General features: G+C 36.5%; 1 protein-coding gene across 2 annotated transcripts in view; it reads right to left on the bottom strand.

The window, feature by feature from the left end:
- The window catches only part of LOC132837543 (cytoplasmic dynein 1 intermediate chain 1), a 50,905-nt gene extending 31,728 nt beyond the window's left edge, over positions 1 to 19,177 (bottom strand). The window contains exons 1-6 of one of the 2 annotated variants that reach the window (XM_060857263.1): positions 18,968 to 19,177; positions 15,740 to 15,853; positions 15,478 to 15,592; positions 14,009 to 14,096; positions 9,649 to 9,708; positions 8,540 to 8,655 (exon numbers count right to left, since the gene is read on the bottom strand). In XM_060857263.1, coding sequence (XP_060713246.1) covers positions 8,540 to 8,655; positions 9,649 to 9,708; positions 14,009 to 14,096; positions 15,478 to 15,592; positions 15,740 to 15,847 — 487 coding nt within the window. In that variant the 5' untranslated portion in view covers positions 15,848 to 15,853; positions 18,968 to 19,177. The remainder of the gene's footprint in view (positions 1 to 8,539; positions 8,656 to 9,648; positions 9,709 to 14,008; positions 14,097 to 15,477; positions 15,593 to 15,739; positions 15,854 to 18,967) is intronic. The other variant, XM_060857264.1, reaches the window with a different exon arrangement.
- Positions 19,178 to 23,773: the final 4,596 nt, after the last annotated feature.

The raw sequence follows: 23,773 nt of genomic DNA, 5'->3' as shown, positions 1-23,773 counted from the left end.
TAAACATGCCCAGTGCCCCCTCTCATCTCCATACACATACTCATAGCCACCATCTACACCATCATACTGGGACTAGTAGTTACTTCAGACAACCTTCTAACTTAAAACATAAAATATGTAAATCATAAAATTCTTAAACCCATCAACTCTAATCAGTGCTGTTTCTAGACATTTGTCATTCCTATAACTCCTACATTCAAATCTACTCTCCCTATTACGTGTACTGTGGCTTCTGAATAATCTATAATAGCTATAAATCAGTTTACTTTAAAAAGACACTTAGGCATAACCTCAAAATGTACCTAATGATATGGTGTAAATATGATTATTCGCCTTTCACAGCATTCGTACATGAGGTATACATAAATTGTGAGGAAGGGAAATATCATTTCTACCAAACTGCTGAGGCTGACATGCTGCAATGCTGCATAATGTAAAAGCACATATTAAACTTTAGTTTACGTCTCTATACGGTTTTACAGATTAAAAGTGCACAATACAATTAATTAAGAGATTTAATTAACAAATAAATTGAGTTCTAAACTGTTTTATGGCTTGCAGTAAACACAGGACCATGTAGTTTCATGCACTGATTATATTTTACAGTCATATGTTGTATCTTCAACCAATTAAAGATTCAAAATAATTAACAAAGATTAAAAAAAAAACAATGACAAAAAGCTGATTTATTTTTTTTAAGTACTCTATACGTCCATGGACCGTTATCATAAATCATTCTCGTTCATATGTGCTCTTTTGAAAACTACCGGAGAAGTTCAGCTTCGTGGAAAACTAAACTGTTTACTGGAAAGCGCAGATTTTGGGCTCGGCCTCTCAGTGCCATTCTGTATCCTCATTTTCATTTGTCACCATGACAAACGTCTCAGATCAAACTCGCTCTGCCGTTTATAGCAGCGCTATCAAACCTTTATCTGCTGGCACAAATCTGCCTCTCCCTCCGACTCAGTGCTCTGGGGTCTGGAAATATTCAGAGCAACAGAGATAAACAAACGAGTCACTTTGAACACAGATAATAACTCCGAACCTCCACTAACGCTTGCAGGAAATGCTCCAGATTGAGGGATTTTTCAGGCCTTGTCTGATTTTGGGGGTGGGGGCACAAGAAATGATCCGAATAAGCAAGTTTAAGATTATATGAATTACAATCAGCACATGAAAGGTCTCATTCTTTCAATATTTCTGAACGATTGCAAGGGTAAACAATATGAATTCTTTAACTCTTGATTTGGAAAATAAATAAATAAATAAACATTATTCATTAATATATATTTTGACATATTTGATTGAATACAAAAAAAAAAGAATTTTATTTCTAAAGATTATCTAGTAGTCTTCATAGTAAACTGGCATGACATTATGACATTTAGTATAAAATATGCACTTCTATCACTTCTAAAAGTGAAATCTCAGCTCAGTGTCATAAAGCTACACAGCAGGACTGGGCAAAATGACAATATCAATTGCAGCGTAAATTACGTCACAATACAATTTTTTGTTGAATAATAATGAGAAACTATGATGAAACAGAGAAAAAGAAATACTGTAATTATTTAGGGTTCAGTACAATTTTTTTTTTAAAAAAAGCAGTGGCTTCAAATCATCGTGGACACAATATATAATAAGTATAATGACATTTTCATGGTTGTTTAAATGCATCGCTGATCCTTCAGTAGCAAATCAAAAATTGTCATATTTGTATCGTAGAAATGTCAAGTAATGTGATATTTTTTTCAAAACGCCCACCGTCAGATTAAATAACTACAGCGTTGCGTTTACTGTTGTCTGGCAAATTCCACCGATATTAAACTTAAAATATTTCTTTGTATTGCTGACTCAAAAGAAATCTCATCACGGACGGGGGCTTAAAAATATACAGAAAAAAAATACAATTAAAAAAAAAACCTTTCTGTGCAGGTAATTATGACAAAATTTTAAATTTCCTATAAGTATATCATATATCCTAATTATAATGACCATATCTAAACCTCTCAGTACAGTTGTTTCAGAAACTAAAACCACAAAATCAAATGTAAAACAAATACTACTGAAACTGTCTGGGTTTAGAGCGATAGCTTGGATTTTAAAAATAACCTCAACCAACCCAAACCATTTATTTAAGGATCAGGGAGATTTTTTTTAAATAAATCAGAGACAAATAAAGAATGAGAAAGGAATTTCTTTTAAAAATGAATGTGCTAAATACATCACCATGACAGTAAACACAAACACTGAGCTCCACACTAAGCTTCTCCTATTGCGAGACTTTTTTACTTTGAACTACCAAAGCTTTAAGCTGCATCGATTCTGCGGCCTGCAACCGTGGTGCCAGTGAAGCTGGCGTGCTCCCAGAACCACATCTTTAAGAGAGCCATCATGCCACGCCATGCACAGGCCGGCCGCAGAGCATGATTAAACCTCATGACTTCAAACTTTCCAAACACTGGCCTGTCAAAATGAGCCACTCAACCAGGGCAATGAGCTAAACTCACTTTTCACCAGGTCACATAAGAAAGGACGGTTTCGTTAAGGGTTTTGGTAAATGGATGAAGTGATGATATATCAAACAGTATGGCATACAAAATGTGTCTGGCAGGACGTGTGTGTTGATTATGACTAAAATGAAGAGAAATTTATCACATATATGATCCGTGCCTGGTCCAGTGTGAAAATAAACACTGTTCGTTTTCATTTATCAACTCTTAAGGTCTTACGCTTCATACAGGTCAGGGGTGACAGGGGTGACAAAGTATTTAGATTTCAGAATTTATGAATAAAATGCAAAGAAATCTCTTTGGTACATTATTCACTCACAGTTCTTAATCCTGGCTTAGGAACCTAAAGTGAAAGTCTCGTGTGCTAAGAGTGCTCTCTGATGGTCGTGTGGGGAAGTGTATATTTTACAGATTTGTGCATTCCATGTGTAAGGTCAGTCTGGATCTGGTGTTACTCTATCCAGAACAATTTTCCTTCTGTTGAAGGACAAGAAGTTTTCAGAGAAATGCTCGAAATATTTGACTCGTGCATTAAAATCAGACTGCTTGGAGATCTTATATTGCTTTACAGGAATACATTACAAGTGACGTTAAATCAAAGAAGAGCAGCGGCCTGCTTTTTGCCTGCCTTAAACTCGACATCAAACCTTGGGAGACTCCACAAGACTGTGGAAACTTGAAAGTTCAATTCAGAACATGGAAAAAGGGCAACAATTCTCAGGAATGAAAACAGATTCCGTTCCATTTCCAACACACATCAGATGGCAAAAATTATTACAGTTGCTCGTGAACAGCAGCCGCTTTTTCAGAGAACAGTTTCATGTATCTTATTATATTTGGTGGTATGAGAGAAAAATTGCATCTGGGTCCCACTTGGCATGCTTCACTGACTGTGAAACACATCATTTTGCCTGATATAATTTTTTTTTCTCTTGGATTTGACTGGCATCCGGTTTCAATCCAAACCATTCGGGGCTTCTTTTTTGCAATGAAACCGGAGCCGTGAATGAAATTCACACTCGAACTGGATACACTGCGGAGTATAGAGCTAACTGCAGGCTCTGATGTCACCTATTAATTCTGACAATATGGATCAAAAAGAGTGTAAATGTAGCAGCATCTAAATTCAATGTGACTCGTCCTGCACCCTCAGACAGAGCTTTGGGAGGAGAGACAGGCTGTGGGCATGAGAGGGGGGGGATTTTGGCGCTAACCTTTAGTTTTGTGAACGCTGACACCCAAAGCTTTTCTCTCGCATGAGAGAGCTGAAACAACACGGCAGCACCAAACACTTCCATATGTGACCCGGGTGCATGGCTCAGCTGCGCTCCCAGAAAACCAAGAGCCAGGGTCAATATGCTGCTGCTGGCCACAGAGAACCTACATGACAGCCACACAGAAGAGCAAGCGCATGATCATCCTGTAACACCTGGAGTCAGCAAAGTTGGAGCTGAAACAAAAAGTGATAAAAGTGGTCTTGAATTTGTGGATGCTTTTTCTGGAGGTAATGACTACTGACTTTGATCTCCAGATATTACATGCTTATGGAGGTTAAAAAACAGCTTCAATCTCATCATTAACCATTTATATAATTTTTGCTTTTCTAACAAAAAAAATGAATAAAAAATAGAACATGTGGCCAGTTGCATTTGATAGTTTGCTATTTTATTTCTTAACTACTTCATTATGAGGCATGACGTGCCCTCGGTCAACGTTCCATAATGCTTTACAGACTAACTAGTTCAAACTCAGTTTGCTGGTCATTAAGAAACATTAAGGCCCACCACCAGTTAAAACAGAAGTACGAGGGAAAAAAGCTAAAAAAAAATTGTCTGTGAATTATACATAGTCCCAATGGAGGCCTTACAACTAATGATCCAGAAATATGCCTTACAACACACACACACACACACACACACACACACACACACACAGATTAAAAAAGAAAGAAATGGCTTCCGTGACCGTGTGAACCCTTAGCCTTATTTGTGCTGAATTCCAGGGTGGGGAAATGCAAAAACTGTAAGACTATGACCAAGAGTCGTTTGCGGTTCACTAACAGCAATTACAGCTCCGATATCACAACAGTCATTCCCCTGCACGCAGAACAGCAGCTCCTCGGCCATGTTTCCAGCACGGCTCATTGAGGGGTTTTCTCGGACTCATTTCGGAAACCCAGAGCTAGCTGGAGCGGCCCACTTTCCGCCGTGACCCGCTGCCAGATTTAGTGAGCCTCGACACATCCTTGCTCAGCTGAAAGAGTTTCTTTTCTGAGACATTTTTACAGCAGAATAACTGATACCTATCGCTGATATCTGATGGAAATCAGACAGAGAGTCTGGTAATGCCTTGTCAGCATTCTGGTTGCCCACAATGCTAAGGTCCACTAGACTGGACCTTGCTTTGGCGATATGGTCATTTAACTCTGAATAACATGACTTGAGAAACCCCATGTGGAAATTCTTAAAGAAAACCGCAGCTTTTTCTTAAAAAAAAAATAATAATTTATTAGCCGTTCCAAAAGAAATGCAACCCTTATTCGTGTTGCTAATTCGCTGTGAGACTCACTTCATTTACAGACTGATTTTCTTTAACGTGAGACAGTTTGCAACATTACACAAATTCAGCAGAGGACAAAACGGATTTTTAGATGCTACTGGATTAGCTATGCTAACATCTTCAGCAGTGATAATCCTGATCTACATAATAATCATATTCCAGTAAGTGCTGAAGCCATGTTTATATAGCCAGTGACTGCAGACAATGCAAACTACAGAGACTTATCTGTGCGCAACCAACCAACAGGGTCTAGTCACAGCTCACACTACTCGTATTCATTACAGTAACCATGGAGGAGAAATAAAACATTATTGCATTAGATCAATAGTACGCTCTACGAAGCAGTTTTATGGCATTGTATTTGTTTAGAAGTGTAGAGGTCTAGTTAATGTTTTAACATGTTGTATCTTGTGTATCTTGATTTGGCTTAACGTTGGACTTTAATAGACATTTGGTTGGTTTTTGTACAGGTGAATTTACCTGTGTAGGTTACAGTATGCATGTGTATTTTATTAGAGGAAAAAGTACTGAAATTGACAACATTCTCATTATAAAGTGCAGTTTAAGGTCAGTGTCATTTTCTAGAAACATTTGTTTTTTGTTCAGTTTTCTACAATGGTTTGAACCTGGTCTAAAAGGGAAACCATTATGTTACATATGCATAATTTGAGAGTGAATATAAAGAGTGATTTATCAGATAGCATAACGTGACTCCAACATGTACGTTTTCTTAATATAATGCAGGTATATCGATAATGATGCAATCCAATTTTTTTGCACCCAGCTGAAATTTTCGTAGTTAGATGCATCCTTATTGACATGGACAGGGTATTAAAACAGGGTGTGAGTCATTTAAAATCTGATAAATGAACAACTGTCAGTCTGGTGCAGACTACTGAACAATTAGGACACCATCAGTAATAAACTGTACTGATACACCTAGACATGGCCTGAACTTCTCAATCCCCGTCCAAGCAAACTATTATCCACCGCTAAACTCTGTCAATACCGGTACATTATTTGATGAAAATTAACAACCTCAACGAGAAATAACAACAAGTGTCCATCAAAACAACCCTACCAAATTCCTAACCAATCAAGTAACGCTTACACGTGCTAACAATTTGGCACGTTGGAGCTATGGTATGTTGAGCTGTGATGTGGTCTGTAACTAACAAAACTGTGTGTGAATTCTGGACATCGGACCTTTACAACTTAACCACAGAATCTATTCAGAGTAAAAATGCAACTTTAGATCTCCGAGAATATGAAGCATCTCCCATGAGTTACAGTAACAGTTTGCTGAGAACCAAAAGCTATGTAGAAATCATCATTTCAACAGCATATATCTTGGCTAATCCCCAACACGGCCCTTGGGAAATCTACAAATATGTACAGATTAGCTTGGTAAGCTGAACATGAACTCTGCTTTGCACAACTGTCACTGTAGGTATTGTTGTAATTAATAAATGTGAGAGCCTTCAACAACCCAGGGTATTTTAGCACCTGGCTTTCAGTGGAATTTGCCGGAAAACGAGGAGCTGCTGCAGACGGACACACTCAGGATCTGCTTATTATCAAAAACGAGTGAAAGAACCGTTCCGAATGGCCTGAACAAACAGAGTGCAAGCAGGTGGTGAATTAATACATCAACCTCTCTCTCACTCTCTTTCTCTCACTCTCTCTCTCTCCATTCTCTCTTTCCTCTCCTTTTTTCAGTGGCAGGGTCACCTGCTGACAGTCATGTAGCTCTCGCCAGGTGGCAGACTCGACTCAGCAGCCGATACTGCATCCAGACCAAAGCAGATACAGCTTTGGAGGAGGTAAAAACAAACAAACTGCGCTGATCGTGAGCGTCGGTAATGGCAGTGGCCAATCAAAGGCTTGTCAGTAGTTGCACTTGCTGAATAAATGGCTCGCCTTGACAGGAAATTCCACCAGCAATTTTAATTCTGATCAGGCTTTAAGGAAGTGGAAAGAATAAAAACACATCAATTATAATGACAGGAAGTCTCCAATCACATGGCAAGCAGCTGTTGCCAACACAAGGATCAAGAAGCCATGAGAAGATGGTGGGGAAACCAGTGCAAAATGGATGCATGATGGGAGAAAAGGAAAGAGATTAGTCTAAACGGGAAGGAGGGAAAGACAGCACTAGTTTTGGCAAAACTTCTGTTTAGCGTGCTTTGCTTACTGATTAACACATTACAGCATAGTAGGAATGGGACAGCAAAGTGTGAGGGTGTGTAAACCTACATGCCTTTGCATTATATCTACCAACAATGGAATGCAAAAAAAGGAAAAAAAAAAAATCACCCAAAGCTTGTTAAGGGGTACCATCCATATGGAGATGTTTAAGCCCTTTTTTTTTTTTTTTAAACCATCTGTGTTTTATACCCAGCCTGGCTCCCGAGTCTGGGGGATGCAATCAAATTAGTTGAGTCGTATGTGTGCCTCGTTATAACAGGATCGTAAATTTGAAAATATAATTGAAATATAATGCTTGAAATATGGTTGGCTTCAGATGTATAACTGAAGAGTATGTTAAGAACAAAGTAGGAGTATATTAGTGTAGAGTACTTGAAATGAATTTCCAAATCCTAGCTTCTGTATTATGTGTTTAAATGAAGAAAGTAGGAACCACTTCGAAACTAATAAGATTCAAAGTCCATAATTTAGAATTAAGCAAAAAAAAAAAAAAAAAAAAAGGGATTTGATAAGACAGTTCATATATACGCTACACACTATATTGAGTGCTTATATACTTATAATACAACAGCCTTGAAATTCCTGAGCACCTTAACTGATATACAGTACACAAGATGATCTCTGCAAGATGTGGAAGTAAACCAGCGACCCTCCCCTGAGAGGCAGGCACAATTTCAGGTGATGTTCTGATGATAGAAGACATCTTAAATTACCCCAGTCTGCATCCACTTAACGGCTGTCTCAATGCCCTTACTGTTCGGTATTCCAGGCAGAGCCACTGATGGGCAGGCATCTCTTTTCAAAGAGCCATTCCACTGGCTTTCCTCTCAGGAAATGGAGGCCACTGCTGGTCAAATGAATCTTAATCCGCCCAGGTTCGAGCTCCCCGATGAAACCAGACAGCCGAAATGACAGCGCATCTGACAGTTATGAAAATCAAAGCACTTCCCTGGGCAGACACTTTTCTTTTTCTTTCGTTATTCCTTTTCTTTTTTTTTTTTAAAGGGCCACACAAGATTGTTTTAACATAAAAATATGTTTCATGTGTACCAAAAGGAATCAAATGGTTACTGATATACAGTAGCTTAAAAACAAGTGGCAGGGTGAAACAGTCCATAGTGAATTTTTCTGACCATAATAGCAGTTGATGTCAAAATAAAACCGCTAATAATTCACAGGCTGGTGGACTGCTATGAACAATAATACTGTAATAGTGGTGCATGTTGCAACCAGCAGATTTGCAAAATTTCAGTGAGTACCTTCTGACTGATGTGCTGCTACAGGAGTCTGTGTCTCTTTTGAGTAGGAAACCACCTCTTTGGGTAAAAAATCCACCTGGATTATCTTGGACGCCCCCAATCTGTGCAGCCTGCGCCTGGGAATACACAAAAACACACCCACACACATAAAATACATTTGCTGTTAAATATATATCTTATGTTTACTGAAAACTAAATATTAGGGATGCATCACCACTGATATTGGTGTCTATGTCCATCTGACTGTGATCATTTCATTCATTTAAAAAAAAAAAAACATGACACCAACAGCTGATACTTGTTGTGATGTGATATTATTTCTTATTATACAGTATGGTGTACGTTGTAGCCTAATGAATAGACGACGTGAAATTACAGTAATCTGGACATATTTCATGTTTAAAAATAGAAATCAAAGCAGATTTCACAGAGTGAACTGCAATAAGAAGCTCTTACTAAACTGCATCAGTTATAAAAGGGATGAGGCGCAGTTTTAGCAAGCATGCACAATAAAAATGAGCGCATGGAACAGAGACTACGCATTGCTCGACTTGAACATTTAATTGCTAACGGCACGTGTCAGTAAACAATGCTGGTGAGATCGATGTCTAAACACAACACCGGGCAAGTAAAAATAACAGAATTAAGAGCATGTGCTTTTCATAGCCACTACGCATGCCATGCTGATGTACTCATTAAATGATATTGATGCATCCCTGCTAAATATAAAGACATAACTTAAATGTCTATATTAATAAAACATCGGTAGCATTTCAGCTTGGAGATTTAACACGGGTAATTTATAAACACAAAGAAAAAGCTGTGTGCACCTGTACTGGTGAGGGTGAATCAATCAATGTCATACACAGCCCCTGGCAAACAGCTGGAGAATAACCAGCTGAGAGCATTTAAACCCAACAAACTTAAAAAGAAGGAGATTGAGAGTGGGAGGGCCGAGTAAGGGAAGGACAAAGGAAGGTAAATAAAAGGCCAGACAGGAAAAGATTGAGAGTCACTGTATTGAGCGTTGAAAGAGACACAAAGAGAGTCAAAGGGAAAAAATAATTAAGGAACAGGAACAGCAAAAAGAAAGAGGAGGAAGGAAATACCCGAGCTCAGAATCAGCCTGCAGCTGGAGAACAGAGGGGTCAGTGTCCCACTGCAGGGTCCTGGAGCGAGCAGCAGGGGGCGCCACACAGGGACCAAAGAAGGAGAGAACATGCATGATTAGCCTCACTACTAATACACACTGTCACACTAAGCACACTGTCACACCACATGCAAGTCCAGAAAACTGTGGAATATGGAGCTATTCTCCTGTGAAGAGTAATCTAAAGTAAATCCACAAGAATGTATTATTTTAAATATCATTTTAAAATTTTAAATATTTGTAATTTCAGGTTAGTATTTTACCGCACCACAGCCTCACTAGGTCTAACCTGAGCACACCATTGTAAACGGTCAGGATAAAACTGACTATGGATTTAAGTTTTGAGATTTCTGACAGAAAAGGTACTCCAAAACAGAATCAGTCAAATCACAGAAAAGGGGAATTACATAAAAAAAAATCCCCATTAGTGTGTAGAGAGGTGTTTCTGTACGGTACAGTTTACACACATGAATGAGAGACAGCAGAGATATTACATGGAAAAGGATTGCAACGTGAAAGAAAAGATAAACAGACTGTTGTTATACAGGCATCTGGACAGTACACTGGTGTGGTATGACAATGTGATTAAGTATTTAAAACAATGAAGTAAAACGGGGAAAAAACAAAATGATAGTTGATAGATTATATATATATATATATATATATATATATATATATATATATATATATATATATATATATATATATATATATATAAACACATATATACACATACGTGTATATATTTATATATATATATATATATATATACACACACATACACATATATATATGTATATATATATATATATACATATATATACTGTACACACACACGTACATATATATATATATATATATATATATAAGCTTTTGCACAGCTAGAAATGCAACAGGTTTTAAACAACTGAACTCTTTCTCGTCTTTTGTATGTTTAGTAAGTCTTTTAAAGATTTCACATCATCAGCAAACACTTCAATTTATTCTATTTTTTCCACTAGTCAGAAAGATACCATGCTATCTAGGATGCTGGATACTACAGTAGCTGATGTTGTAGCTACAAGCAGCTTTCACTAACACAGAGGAGAATTTTAGTTAAAGGTACAATTTTAGAAGGCAGAAAACACCAGTCTGGATTCTGAAGGATACCTAGATTTAGCATTTGCTATTCTGCACCAGATCCTGCCACACGTCTAGCGTGCTGGCTGCCAGAGGATGATTGGTTCCCTTTTCAGTCTGTTTCCTCTTAAGGTTTCTTGTCTCAGTTTTTCCTTACCACTGTCGCCTCTGGCTTGCTCATTAGACTTCTAAATCTAAACCAAGATTTCTGTAAAGCTGCTTTGTCTATTTGTTAAAGCACTACACAAATAAAACTCAACTGACAAAATGCATTTCTGTTATGACCAAAGGCAAAATAATGCATCTTGTATCCATTTCGGTTACTCTTTCTGTGATTAAGTAGCATCTTCTTGTGTGTCCTTGAGAGCAGTATTAATCAAAGCCTGTACAGGGACAAGTTGTGAAAGGGGAGTGCTGACCTTCGAAACTTTGAAGTAACCTTCAGCACAAGTCATGAGCACACTGATTATTCCTTCACTCCAACACACCCAGTCAAAAGGAGGTGTCAAACATACGCACTATGGGATGACACTGGATTGTCATTCACGTTATTTTAAATGGCTCCAGTCTATCCATGCAAGAGGAATCGCTGAAGTCAAGGCTTGAGGCAGTCTACAGCAGGCATATGTCACCTTGGGGAAACAAACTGCTGCTCTGTATTTTCTCTCTGATACGGTGAGCAATTTTGATGACAAAAACACATCCTTACACTAAATCACTTTATTCTCATCTCTGGACTGGTGTTTTATATATTAACACGTATTTTAACGTCACCTGACCTAAGAGAGAATGAGAATGAGAAATTCTTATATGTGCGAGTCTCTGTGTTGTTTGATTCTCTGTCACCTGATTACTGGCTTTCACCTGTTTTATTCTAACTGTACAAAATCTCTCCATACAACCAGCTCATTAGTGAGGTTTTGCTTCACTCCTGTGTATTTCAGAACATTGTAGAAATAACTTTACCAGTTTTGCCTCTATCTTTGGTCCATGTTTGTCAGTTTGATTGCCCTGCATTGTTCTGATCACCCGATCGATTGACCCCAGCCTGTTTATGATCTTGTCTTGATTTGGTTTTAAACAAAAGCCTAGTGCTTCAACTCCACATATCACTTCATTGCATATAATGCCACGGATTGCAATGTTTCGGTCTCTAGAGAAGTACAAAATACTCTAAAGATGGGTTTAAGCTCCCCATCCACCAGAGCAGCGTAGCGATGCTGAGCACAACCCGGATCCCTACAGAGAGCAGTGACAGAGCTGAGCACAGCCATCATGTGTCACGCAGGCTTAATTACAGGCCTGTCTGCTGAATACAGTTCAAGCAGTTCACCCTCGAGTCCTCACTTTACCATACAACTACAGGAGACACTTCAGTGAACTGAGAAAACCAAACCAAACTCTAAAATGTCCTTCAACATCACACTGTTATAGAGAAGATTTTCTAATGACTCTTCTTCTTTTTCTTACGAATTCTTACGGATCCTCTCTGCTCGTTTATCAACACTCATTCACTTAACCAAAGGAAACTCCAGATATCATGAATGAAACAAGTGACTTTCTGCCTCGTGTGTGATTATACGGAACGATATTTAATCCTATTCGATTTATCCGGTTTACATTTGAATGTAATGTGTTTTCTTTATTTTGACATTGTATACCAAGTGGAATGAAATTAAAGTGATTCAGATTGCTATGTAAAGTTTTCAATTCCATTTTTAAGTAACCATATGCAGAATATGAAGCCATCTAAAAGCTTCAGGCTTGCCAGCTTGATCCTCAACTCAGGCTACTGTTTGTGTGTACTGAATGTGGGGTTCCTCTAAATTCTTCCAGTTACTCTTACCTCCAAAAACATGTCTGTTGATGAACTGACTGCTCTAATCCACTTTATACAGGTCGAGTAGCAGTACGTCATGAACACATACATTCAAATGAACGAATGAACATTTAACATACATACGAATTCACTAGCAAATCCAAATGATTTATTTTTTGTATCTACCTGAAAAGTGATGTTTGAAAAAATATCTGTCTTTCTTCATTGATATACAAATGTTTTTCTGTAACATTGTGTTTTCTGTTGGAAAAATAATGTTTTCATACTGACTCAATAATGCAAAAGTGATAAAAATAAATACGGCTTACAACATCTGCACAAAAAAGCTCCGATCTAATTACACAAAAGGAATTTCTAAAGTCAAGGTCCGAGACTGTTGCCCTGTGCAGAACACTTTCAAAATAAATCATAAAAATTCAGATTTTAATGGTAGTAATTTATATATACATATAGGTGTATGATTATACTAAATTGAGCCTGTAACTCCAGGCTTTGCTCTGAGAAAAAAAAAATAGATGTGTGTTTAGAGGGTCGTACAGTAGAGACTCTATATCTAACTATATCAAAATATGTACAATTATCATAAGTAGATTTAAAGGTAATGTCTCTGCATCCTGTCTAACATTTAGCCGTCTGCATACGTTTCTATAAACTCTATAATCACCTTCCTGAAATTTTCAGAAATAGTTCTGTTTTCAAGTTAATCTGCCTATGCATTAAATATTCAAAGAAATTAATATACTTTCTTTGTGAACTGCTGAATAATAAATCTTGCAAATGTTCATTAAAGTAAATCTAAAAAAATAGAAAGAGTATTTAAAGAAAGAGTACATTTTTGTGACTACCAAAAACGTCATTTCAAAAATGGACAATTACAAATGACAGCAACAAAACTAGGAACTACAGGACACACATTTAAACTCACATACACTGGTTCTTACCTATATCTGTTGATGCCATTCAAAAAGACAGAGAAACAGAGGAATCGGTTAAAAAAGGTGCGAGCTTGAATAATAATTTATCCTTCTTTCTGAAGTGCTAATCTTTCAGTAAGCTTCCTTCATTTAGGTTAAGGTGCTCTGATTGAACTGGTAGTGATGACAATTCAACATGATAGCTGACTGGTTTTACGTGTCTCTGTTTGATATACAGGCTGATACCTGAATCTCAATCCCACAAATCAGTGCTGAGTAAAATAAACACTATTCTGTACTGTGGTGTTGTAATATGAAAAAGATAAGAACATAACATTAGTAAAGAAGCAAATAATGATGGTTGTGCAGATGAAGAGGTTTAAGATAAAAGAGTTAATTAGTGATATGGATATTTAAGTTGATAAAGACGTAAGGGAGAGACGTACCTTCCCACAGTTGTCCCTTCCACAGAGTCCTGACTTCCTGTCTCACTCGGAGTGCTCATCGATTTTGATGGAGACATTTGTGCCGGGACTAAAACACATAAGGTTAATTAACATTTAACAGCATATATATCATAAGACATCATCGTTTGTTGATAATGTCACAACCAGAGATATAAATAACATACAATGAATACATATAGAGATGTTGGCATAGCAAGGCAACAATGCCAGTCTCTGGTTATTAGCACATCTCTCCACTAGGTGGCTCCAGAGCTGCATTAACTAATCTATGCACAAATTAACATCTAAAGCAAATTCTAATCACATAATTTCCCAAATAAATCAATATACTGTACATTCAAGCTGTACAATGTGGACAAAATGAGCTGTGGTTATATTTATGTGTACTGCCAGAATAGTAATTCTTAGAATATAACTAAGATAATATATCTAAGAATATGTTCAAACAAATTGAAGAAAATGCGATGAGTCACAACATAAAATGGATCTGCATTAATTAAATTGAGCAAAATATTTATTTATTTTTAGCTTTATCAAAAGTCTTGTCTGGAACCTCTCAGATAGTGAAAACTTTCATACAAGTGATTCCACAAGTGGAGTATAATTTCTGTCCCATTGATATTACAATTACAAATATGCATGTGAACTATGGCTGTAAGTCAACACAACTATATTCAAGCATAAGACAAGTCCTGGATGAATGAGATCAAGTCAAGACAAAAGCTTAAAGAGGTCAGGTCAAAGGCAAAGGCAAAGTCAAGTTCAAGTCCAAATGAAAGTGAATCCAGCTCAAGGCTGAAAACCATAAAACCCTTTCCAAGGCTAAGCTTTTACTTCAACTGCATGGCTATATTTGTACTGTGCCAGTGTATAGGCTTGTATGTAATGCAAAAAGAAAAGACATCACGAACATCTCAAAGCCCCAAACCCACAAAAACCCAGACAATATTTGCTAAGGACATTCCCAGAGACTGAGAGAAGTACAAATGGAATTAAATCAGAACAAGTCGATACAGAAAACATCTGGACACTGAACCTGAATCCTAAAGTAAAGTAAATTAAAGAAGTAAGCCACTTATATGTAAAATACTTTTTTAGAATTACCTATGATCACGCTTCAGATAAATAGCTTAAAACATTAATACAATTCTAAAACAGTTCTCAGAAAATAAGTTTCTGTTCCAGCTCACAATATCTACACGTTCCTTTAAAATAAAATCATTAAACTTCTTCAGAAGGGCAATCCTGACCAAATAAAGTGGTCACTAAAGCGGGATAGATAAAGGGCCACCTGAGTCTACTGAAACAGCCACACTGGTCCTTTGCGGATGAGACTTGACGTCCCTGGGATGATTGTATGGATCGGTGGATGGATGGTTGTGTGTGTAAAACTTTGACTTTTCTGTGAAGTGAGATACTGAGTGATTGAATCGGGGTGATTAACCTACCTAACGGTGGCTCAGGGGAGATTCCAATACTCTGGAGCAGTGCCTCAGTCTCTCTGCGTTTACGGTCCAAATCTGAGTCCTCAGGAGCAGCTTCAATCTTCTGCTGTGTTTCTGACTGTGAAGGAACACATACAGATTCACACACGCCATAAAAATCTCTGTCACATCCTACATTATCCCTTTAAATCCAGTTTATTATTCAAATATTCAAGTATATTATTCAGTAACTTATATTATTTAAACAAATATCCTGGGTCCTTACCTCTTTTTTCTTTTTCTCTTCCTCTTTTCTTTTTTTCTCCTCCCTGATTTGAGCCAGACGCTGCTTCTTGCGCTCCAGCTCAGCCTTTAGGTCACTCTTGTCAGCCATTTTGGTCTGAAACGTTAACAGAAAATACAGAAGAGATGAGCTGATGATGCTTCTCATGTGAATAAACTGTCAAATAAGACCTGTTTGTAAGGGGTATGCAATCTCAAAAACATTCAGCTAGCTAAAGAGATATAAATATTGGCTAAAGAACAAAACTGATCTAGTACTGATATAGCTTTGCTCCATTTCAACTTTTGTTGATATTTGAACATAATACACAAACTCAAGACTTCCAACAGCCTAAAAAGAGGTTAAATCTAGACATGGACTAAGTAGGGTTTGTCTGTGATTTATCCATTTCATTGAAACAGGGACACATCCATGTTTAGGGCATTTAGTGTTTAGGCACAGACACAATAACCCACTTCTTATATTTCCTTCATTCTTGCTGTAAAACAATTCTTAATCTCTTCAGCAGATTATGTTAGTACACATATCATATATCACATCACTGTCATATTCTGTGTGATATGGTGGCTGGTATCTAACTTTACAATGAATCATAGGAAGTAACTGTAGAAACCCATGTTCTAAACTATTGGGTTTACTCTTTCAGTCATGCCACTGTACAGGAAGGAACAAACAGCTTGAAACAGAGCAGGAAATTTGATAATGCTTCGAACCCCAAAAAGGTTCAGATGTTGGGATAGAACTTTGTACCCCCTTCAATTTTATGAACAATGTTAGACTTTGTGATTTTATGTAATCTAATCAGGCAAAAAATTTCAATCACTCTAGTTAGGTACTTGTAACACACTAGATATTTATGATTTACAGTTCACACTAGCTCAGTCAGTGAGTCTTTTATCTTACCCTGAGATTAACTGGTTTAACAACCCGGTTGTTTCCCATCTCGTCTCCAACCCTGACCAGGATACTAACTTAATAACTGAGTAGCTTTAAAATGAATGGTGTTTGTACATCTTGTCAAACTGACAGCAACCTTTTGCCGTCTGTATACGTTTCTATAAACTCATCGTCTTCCTAGAATTTTTCGATATAGTTCTGTTTTCAAGTTAATCTGCCTGTGCTTAAATTAATCAAATAATTTAATATACTTTCTTTGTGAACTGTTGAATAATAAATAACTTGTTTTCTTGGAAATGTTCATTAAGTAAATCTAAAAAAGAAAAGTAAAAAAGGAGTCATTTAAAAAATGGACAATTACAAATGACAGCACTAACTACTGTAGGAACTACAGGACACACATTTAAACTCACATTCGGTGGTTCTTACCTATTTCTGTTGATGACATTCAAAAAGACAGAGAAAAAGAGGAATCGGTAAAAAAAAGCGAGCTTGAGTAATAATTTATCCTTCTTTCTGAAGTGCTAATCTTTCAGTAAGTTTCCTTTATTTACTGTATCATTATCATGTCTAGTGTTCCTGATACTTAAATCATGACACAGCAAATACTTTAGATATGAAACATGTCACAGCAAATCTGGTCTGTGAGCCAAATAAAATTAAGTCACATTAGTTTCAAGCACTAAATTAATAGAAGCAGGGGGAATGTGTACAAGATACTGACTTGGAAAAAACTCATTATATTTTATGTATCATATCATTGATGAATTTAGCAACATAATTATTTATCCTTAATAATTATTATGATTTTTATACTGTATATAACTTCTGTACAATTATACATACAATGTACATATTACTTATTGTATTTTTATTGTTTACATATATATCTACAGTATATGTATTACATGCTGTACATATATCAAATATATAAATATATTTCATGCTGTACGTATGTTTACATTTATATATATATATACATATATTTTACATGCTGTACATATGTTTACATATATACCTATATATATACCTATATATATATATATATATATATATATATATATATATATATATATATATATATATATATATATATATATATATTACATGCTGTACATGCTACATATTTATCTGCACTTGTCTATTTGCACAATTGCTACTCTTTACACTTCTGTTACATGCTGTTACACTTACATGCTGTACATATGCTACATATATACCTATATATATACCTATATATATATATATATATATATATATATATATATATATATATATGCTACATATATACCTATATATATACCTATATATATACCTATATATATATATATATATATATATATATATATATATATATATATATATATATATATATATATATATATATGCTACATATATACCTATATATATTACATGCTGTACATATGTTTATATATATATATATATATATATATATATATATATATATATATATATATATATACATATATATATATATATTACATGCTGTACATGCTACATATTTATCTGCACTTTTCTATTTGCACAATTACTACTCTTTACACTTCTGGAACATGCCAAACTGCATTTCATTGCTGTGTCCCTTTACTATGCACTGAAGTTCTATCTATCTATCCATATGATCATTTCAGTTGATTGGTAATACTTAAATCATGACACAGCAAATCTGGTCTGTGAGCCAAATAAAATGAAGTCACATTAGTTTCAAGCACTAAATTAAAGAAGCAGTGAGAATGTTTACAAGATACTGACTAAAAACTAATTACATTTTATGTATCATATCATTGCTGAATGTAGCAACATAAGAGTTTTTTTTTAAAACTCTTTAAAAACACAGTTAAAATCCAGTCTAAAAAAATACTATAAACACAAGTCTGAATGCTGACATTTTAGTAACATGAACTAATATTAATTAATAGTCTAACAATCTGATTGGGAGGAAAATGATCCCATGTTTTCTTCTCCAGTAAAAGCTATATTACATCTTACAATTAGCCTTGTAAATGGGTGTTAAGGCAGAATAGTCATAAACAGATGTAATATCAATATTATTTTATGACACTGAGTAACAGCATAATGTGATTTTAGCCTAGATGCTAACTGCTAACAGTAGATATGACGTCATATCCCATAGTCAAACACAAGGACATGTAGATGCAGGAATATAATCCAGAATATAAATAAAAAGCTCGCCTATCATTTAAATACGGTTTTAATTAATACTTAATTGGTGCTTGTTTGAGATGTATAATAACGCTGAGGAACAGAATTGAACAGAATATCACATCTCACCTGATGGATGCTGTGCTCTGGGAAGATGCTGTATCACTGTTGGCTTTCAATCCTGCATCAAATCAAAACAAAACATACTGGAGCTGATAATAATTTGTTACAAATGCATAACGGCTACATTATATTCGACCATAATTAGCATTTAAATTCAGGCTTTTTTATTCACATAAAGCATCTCGTTTCTGTGTTTCAGAGGCAGGAAGAAGCAGCACCACCTCTCCTATAATATCAGCTGGGAAATGCGTTCACACCGCCCCCTAGTGGAGGTCTGGGGGATTTTCACAGCAGTGTTGCCAAATCGTGCTCTTAAACACCTGCTATACTCTAGGTCAGAGGTATTCGACTAAAATTTAAAGAGGTCCAGTAAGAGAAAATTTCTTGAAGCAAAGGTCCGGAAGATCATAATGTCAAACTAGTTAGTCTGATATATATTTAAGTAGCCTAGTAGTTGTATCAACATCTGCAAGCAATCAATACCTGACTGTCAAATCAAATAGATTCAGTACAATTCAAAAACTAAATATTTATTGTCAGGTAACATAGAACTGAACATATGTATGATTGTAGATATGTATAATGTTTTCTCATTAAATTAATAAAAGTAGGGCTACATTTCAAAATAAGAAAAAATAAATAAAATGTGAAAATTGTGTGTGTTTAAATAAAGTGCTTAACTTTCCCCTTTATATCTCAGTGAGATAACTGAGCTCTAGCTTGGCTTGCCAGGATTTTACACCTGGGTTTGAATGGAGTCAGGGCCGTTCTCATACACATGTGGAGGTGCTCATTAGTGACCCTGGAATATTTAGTTTTGATTATGTTCATTGTAGAGAAAGCTGCCTCCCAGTTGTATGTAGAGCCAAACATGGTCAGGATGTATAGGGCTACTTTCCTCAGACCTGGGAAAGCTGTCTCAGGGACACTGTCTTCAGATTTGAGTGGATATGTTTGTTCAAAACCTTTATGTTTTGTCTCATAATGGCGTTTCACATTGCCACTTTTAATAAGTGCCACTGTTTCTGAACATATGAGACACACTGGTTTACATATGAGACACACTGGTTTACATATGAGACACACTGGTTTACATATGAGACACACTGGTTTACATTTGAGACACACTGGTTTACATTTGAGACACACTGGTTTACATATGAGACACACTGGTTTACATATGAGACACACTGGTTTACATTTGAGACACACTGGTTTACATTTGAGACACACTGGTTTACATATGAGACACACTGGTTTACATATGAGACACACTGGTTTACATTTGAGACACACTGGTTTACATATGAGACACACTGGTTTACATATGAGACACACTGGTTTACATATGAGACACACTGGTTTACATTTGAGACACACTGGTTTACATATGAGACACACTGGTTTACATATGAGACACACTGGTTTACATTTGAGACACACTGGTTTACATATGAGACACACTGGTTTACATTTGAGACACACTGGTTTACATATGAGACACACTGGTTTACATATGAGACACACTGGTTTACATTTGAGACACACTGGTTTACATATGAGACACACTGGTTTACATTTGAGACACACTGGTTTACATATGAGACACACTGGTTTACATTTGAGACACACTGGTTTACATTTGAGACACACTGGTTTACATATGAGACACACTGGTTTACATATGAGACACACTGGTTTACATTTGAGACACACTGGTTTACATATGAGACACACTGGTTTACATATGAGACACACTGGTTTACATATGAGACACACTGGTTTACATTTGAGACACACTGGTTTACATTTGAGACACACTGGTTTACATATGAGACACACTGGTTTACATATGAGACACACTGGTTTACATATGAGACACACTGGTTTACATTTGAGACACACTGGTTTACATATGAGACACACTGGTTTACATATGAGACACACTGGTTTACATTTGAGACACACTGGTTTACATATGAGACACACTGGTTTACATTTGAGACACACTGGTTTACATATGAGACACACTGGTTTACATTTGAGACACACTGGTTTACATATGAGACACACTGGTTTACATATGAGACACACTGGTTTACATATGAGACACACTGGTTTACATTTGAGACACACTGGTTTACATATGAGACACACTGGTTTACATTTGAGACACACTGGTTTACATATGAGACACACTGGTTTACATTTGAGACACACTGGTTTACATATGAGACACACTGGTTTACATTTGAGACACACTGGTTTACATATGAGACACACTGGTTTACATTTGAGACACACTGGTTTACATATGAGACACACTGGTTTACATTTGAGACACACTGGTTTACATATGAGACACACTGGTTTACATATGAGACACACTGGTTTACATATGAGACACACTGGTTTACATTTGAGACACACTGGTTTACATATGAGACACACTGGTTTACATATGAGACACACTGGTTTACATTTGAGACACACTGGTTTACATATGAGACACACTGGTTTACATTTGAGACACACTGGTTTACATATGAGACACACTGGTTTACATATGAGACACACTGGTTTACATATGAGACACACTGGTTTACATTTGAGACACACTGGTTTACATATGAGACACACTGGTTTACATATGAGACACACTGGTTTACATATGAGACACACTGGTTTAGTGCTCCCAATGGGAAGTATGAACAGAAATCAGTCTGTCCATTCTGGATTAAATGTTTTCGCTTTCCACTTTTCTTTTTTTTTTTTTTTTTGAGAGCGGCATTTGTTCTTTATTCTTCCTTTCTCCGTCTCACTCGTCTGTTTCTCTCCCTTTGTTTTCTACATGTATCGCTTATCTTTCTTTCATGTGTAACTTTACTCTAATTCTCTCTCATCTGTCTTGCGCTGTTGAGTCGCAGTGTTTACTTCAGGAATGCACAGACTTGATTGGTTGAGTGGTATCACGTGGGAGGGCTTAACTCGCATGCAATTGGTCTGTGCGTTTCCACTACCACTACCGTAAATATTGCAAAAGCTGCACCGGTAAAATGGAAGCGCCCCGTCAAGTTTTAAATCATATCCTTTTGTTTTGGCTGTAGGTCCGGGTCCGGATTGGACAGCTTTTGGGTCCGGACCCGGACCGCGGTCCGCCTGTTAGTGACCCATGCTCTAGGTTGACAGATTTTGTGGTTTCACGTCCGTATGACAATATTTTGAAAAGGTGTAATCCAGGGGCGTAGCCATCATTTATAAAGTGGGGGGGACGAAATGTCTAGTGTTATCTGTTTTTTTTTTCCAGTTAACCCTTGTGTAAATGACAGGGTTTATTTTTAATCATTCATTCATTCATTCATCTTCTACCGCTTATCCGAACTACCTCGGGTCACGGGGAGCTGTAGGCGTCTCAGGCGTCATTGGGCATCAAGGCAGGATACACCCTGGACGGAGTGCCAACCCATCGCAGGGCACACACACACACTCTCATTCACTCACACACTAGGGACAATTTTTCCAGAGATGCCAATCAACCTACCATGCATGTCTTTGGACCGGGGGAGGAAACCGGAGTACCCGGAGGAAACCCCCGAGGCACGGGGAGAACATGCAAACTCCACACACACAAGGTGGAGGCGGGAATCGAACCCCGACCCTGGAGGTGTGAGGCGAACGTGCTAACCACCGTGCCCCCCTATTTTTAATCATGATTTTTTTTTTTATCATGCTTTATATGCGTTATGATTATATATGATTATAAAACAGAAACAAAGAAAGAAATAGAACAGCTTGCCACTGGGACAGTACCCTTAAAAGGACATCTTTGTACCTTATTTACCTGCTCCTTATTATTAAAATGACATCTTTAATGTCACTATTCGTCGTCCTCGTCTCTGTCGTGTACATACAGTGACACATACATGATATTATGTAGAATTGGCAGAGTTAAACATGCTGTAAAATCACAGTTCAACATTATCTTTATTCTTATTTGAAGGGTTTTGATAACACACTTGTTAAAACAAAAGACGTTATAAAAGAGTTTATATAACGTTTGTCAAAGCAGCTATTTTTCCTTATAATCCTTTAAATTAAAACTTGCTAATTATTCAACAAGAGCAACAGGCAGAGTTACTAAACATTGTGCAACACAATTCAGATACCATATGCCAACTTACACTGCTTGACATTTTTATAAAAAAGGACTAAAGCGTTTTTTGCCGCTTTGAGCTCATCGTAACCGAATGCTGGACCGCGGGTGCGACATGATCTTAAACTTTCTTATCTCTTTGAATTTTAAATCACTCTGCATTTATATACATTGATCCATTAAAACCTCAACATGTGGTGAAAACAACTCTCCACTAAAAAAGTGAGGTGGACGAATTTACTTTTTATAATCTACGCCCCTGGTGTAATCCAACTAAGAGCTAGATTTGTAAAGTTCTTAGTGACAAACTTTGATGTTGGCTTGTCGGAGCATGAATTCCCAAAGGCTGGTATGCTAGGGTGCCAATACTTTTTTTTTTTTTTAAATTAAATTAACACCAATACCAAAGGATTAAAAAAAAAAAAGAATCCTTAAGAATCCTTAATAACTTCTTAAGGCAAATATACATAACCTGAATTTGTTAAAGATGTTAATACAGTGTTCTCAGAATGTTTATTAAATGGTTACAAAGGGCTGAAAGGGCTGTGTGTTGGCTTTGGGGATAATTGAAAAATGTTGTAATCACCAATAAGTTTACAAAATGTAGATCATTTCATTACATTATGTTTGGTGATAAATCTGTCATCCTAATTATTAAA

Source organism: Tachysurus vachellii, chromosome 21 (assembly GCF_030014155.1).
Source record: "Tachysurus vachellii isolate PV-2020 chromosome 21, HZAU_Pvac_v1, whole genome shotgun sequence".
NCBI lineage: Eukaryota > Metazoa > Chordata > Actinopteri > Siluriformes > Bagridae > Tachysurus > Tachysurus vachellii.
This window is presented reverse-complemented; position numbering and strand designations above follow the sequence as displayed.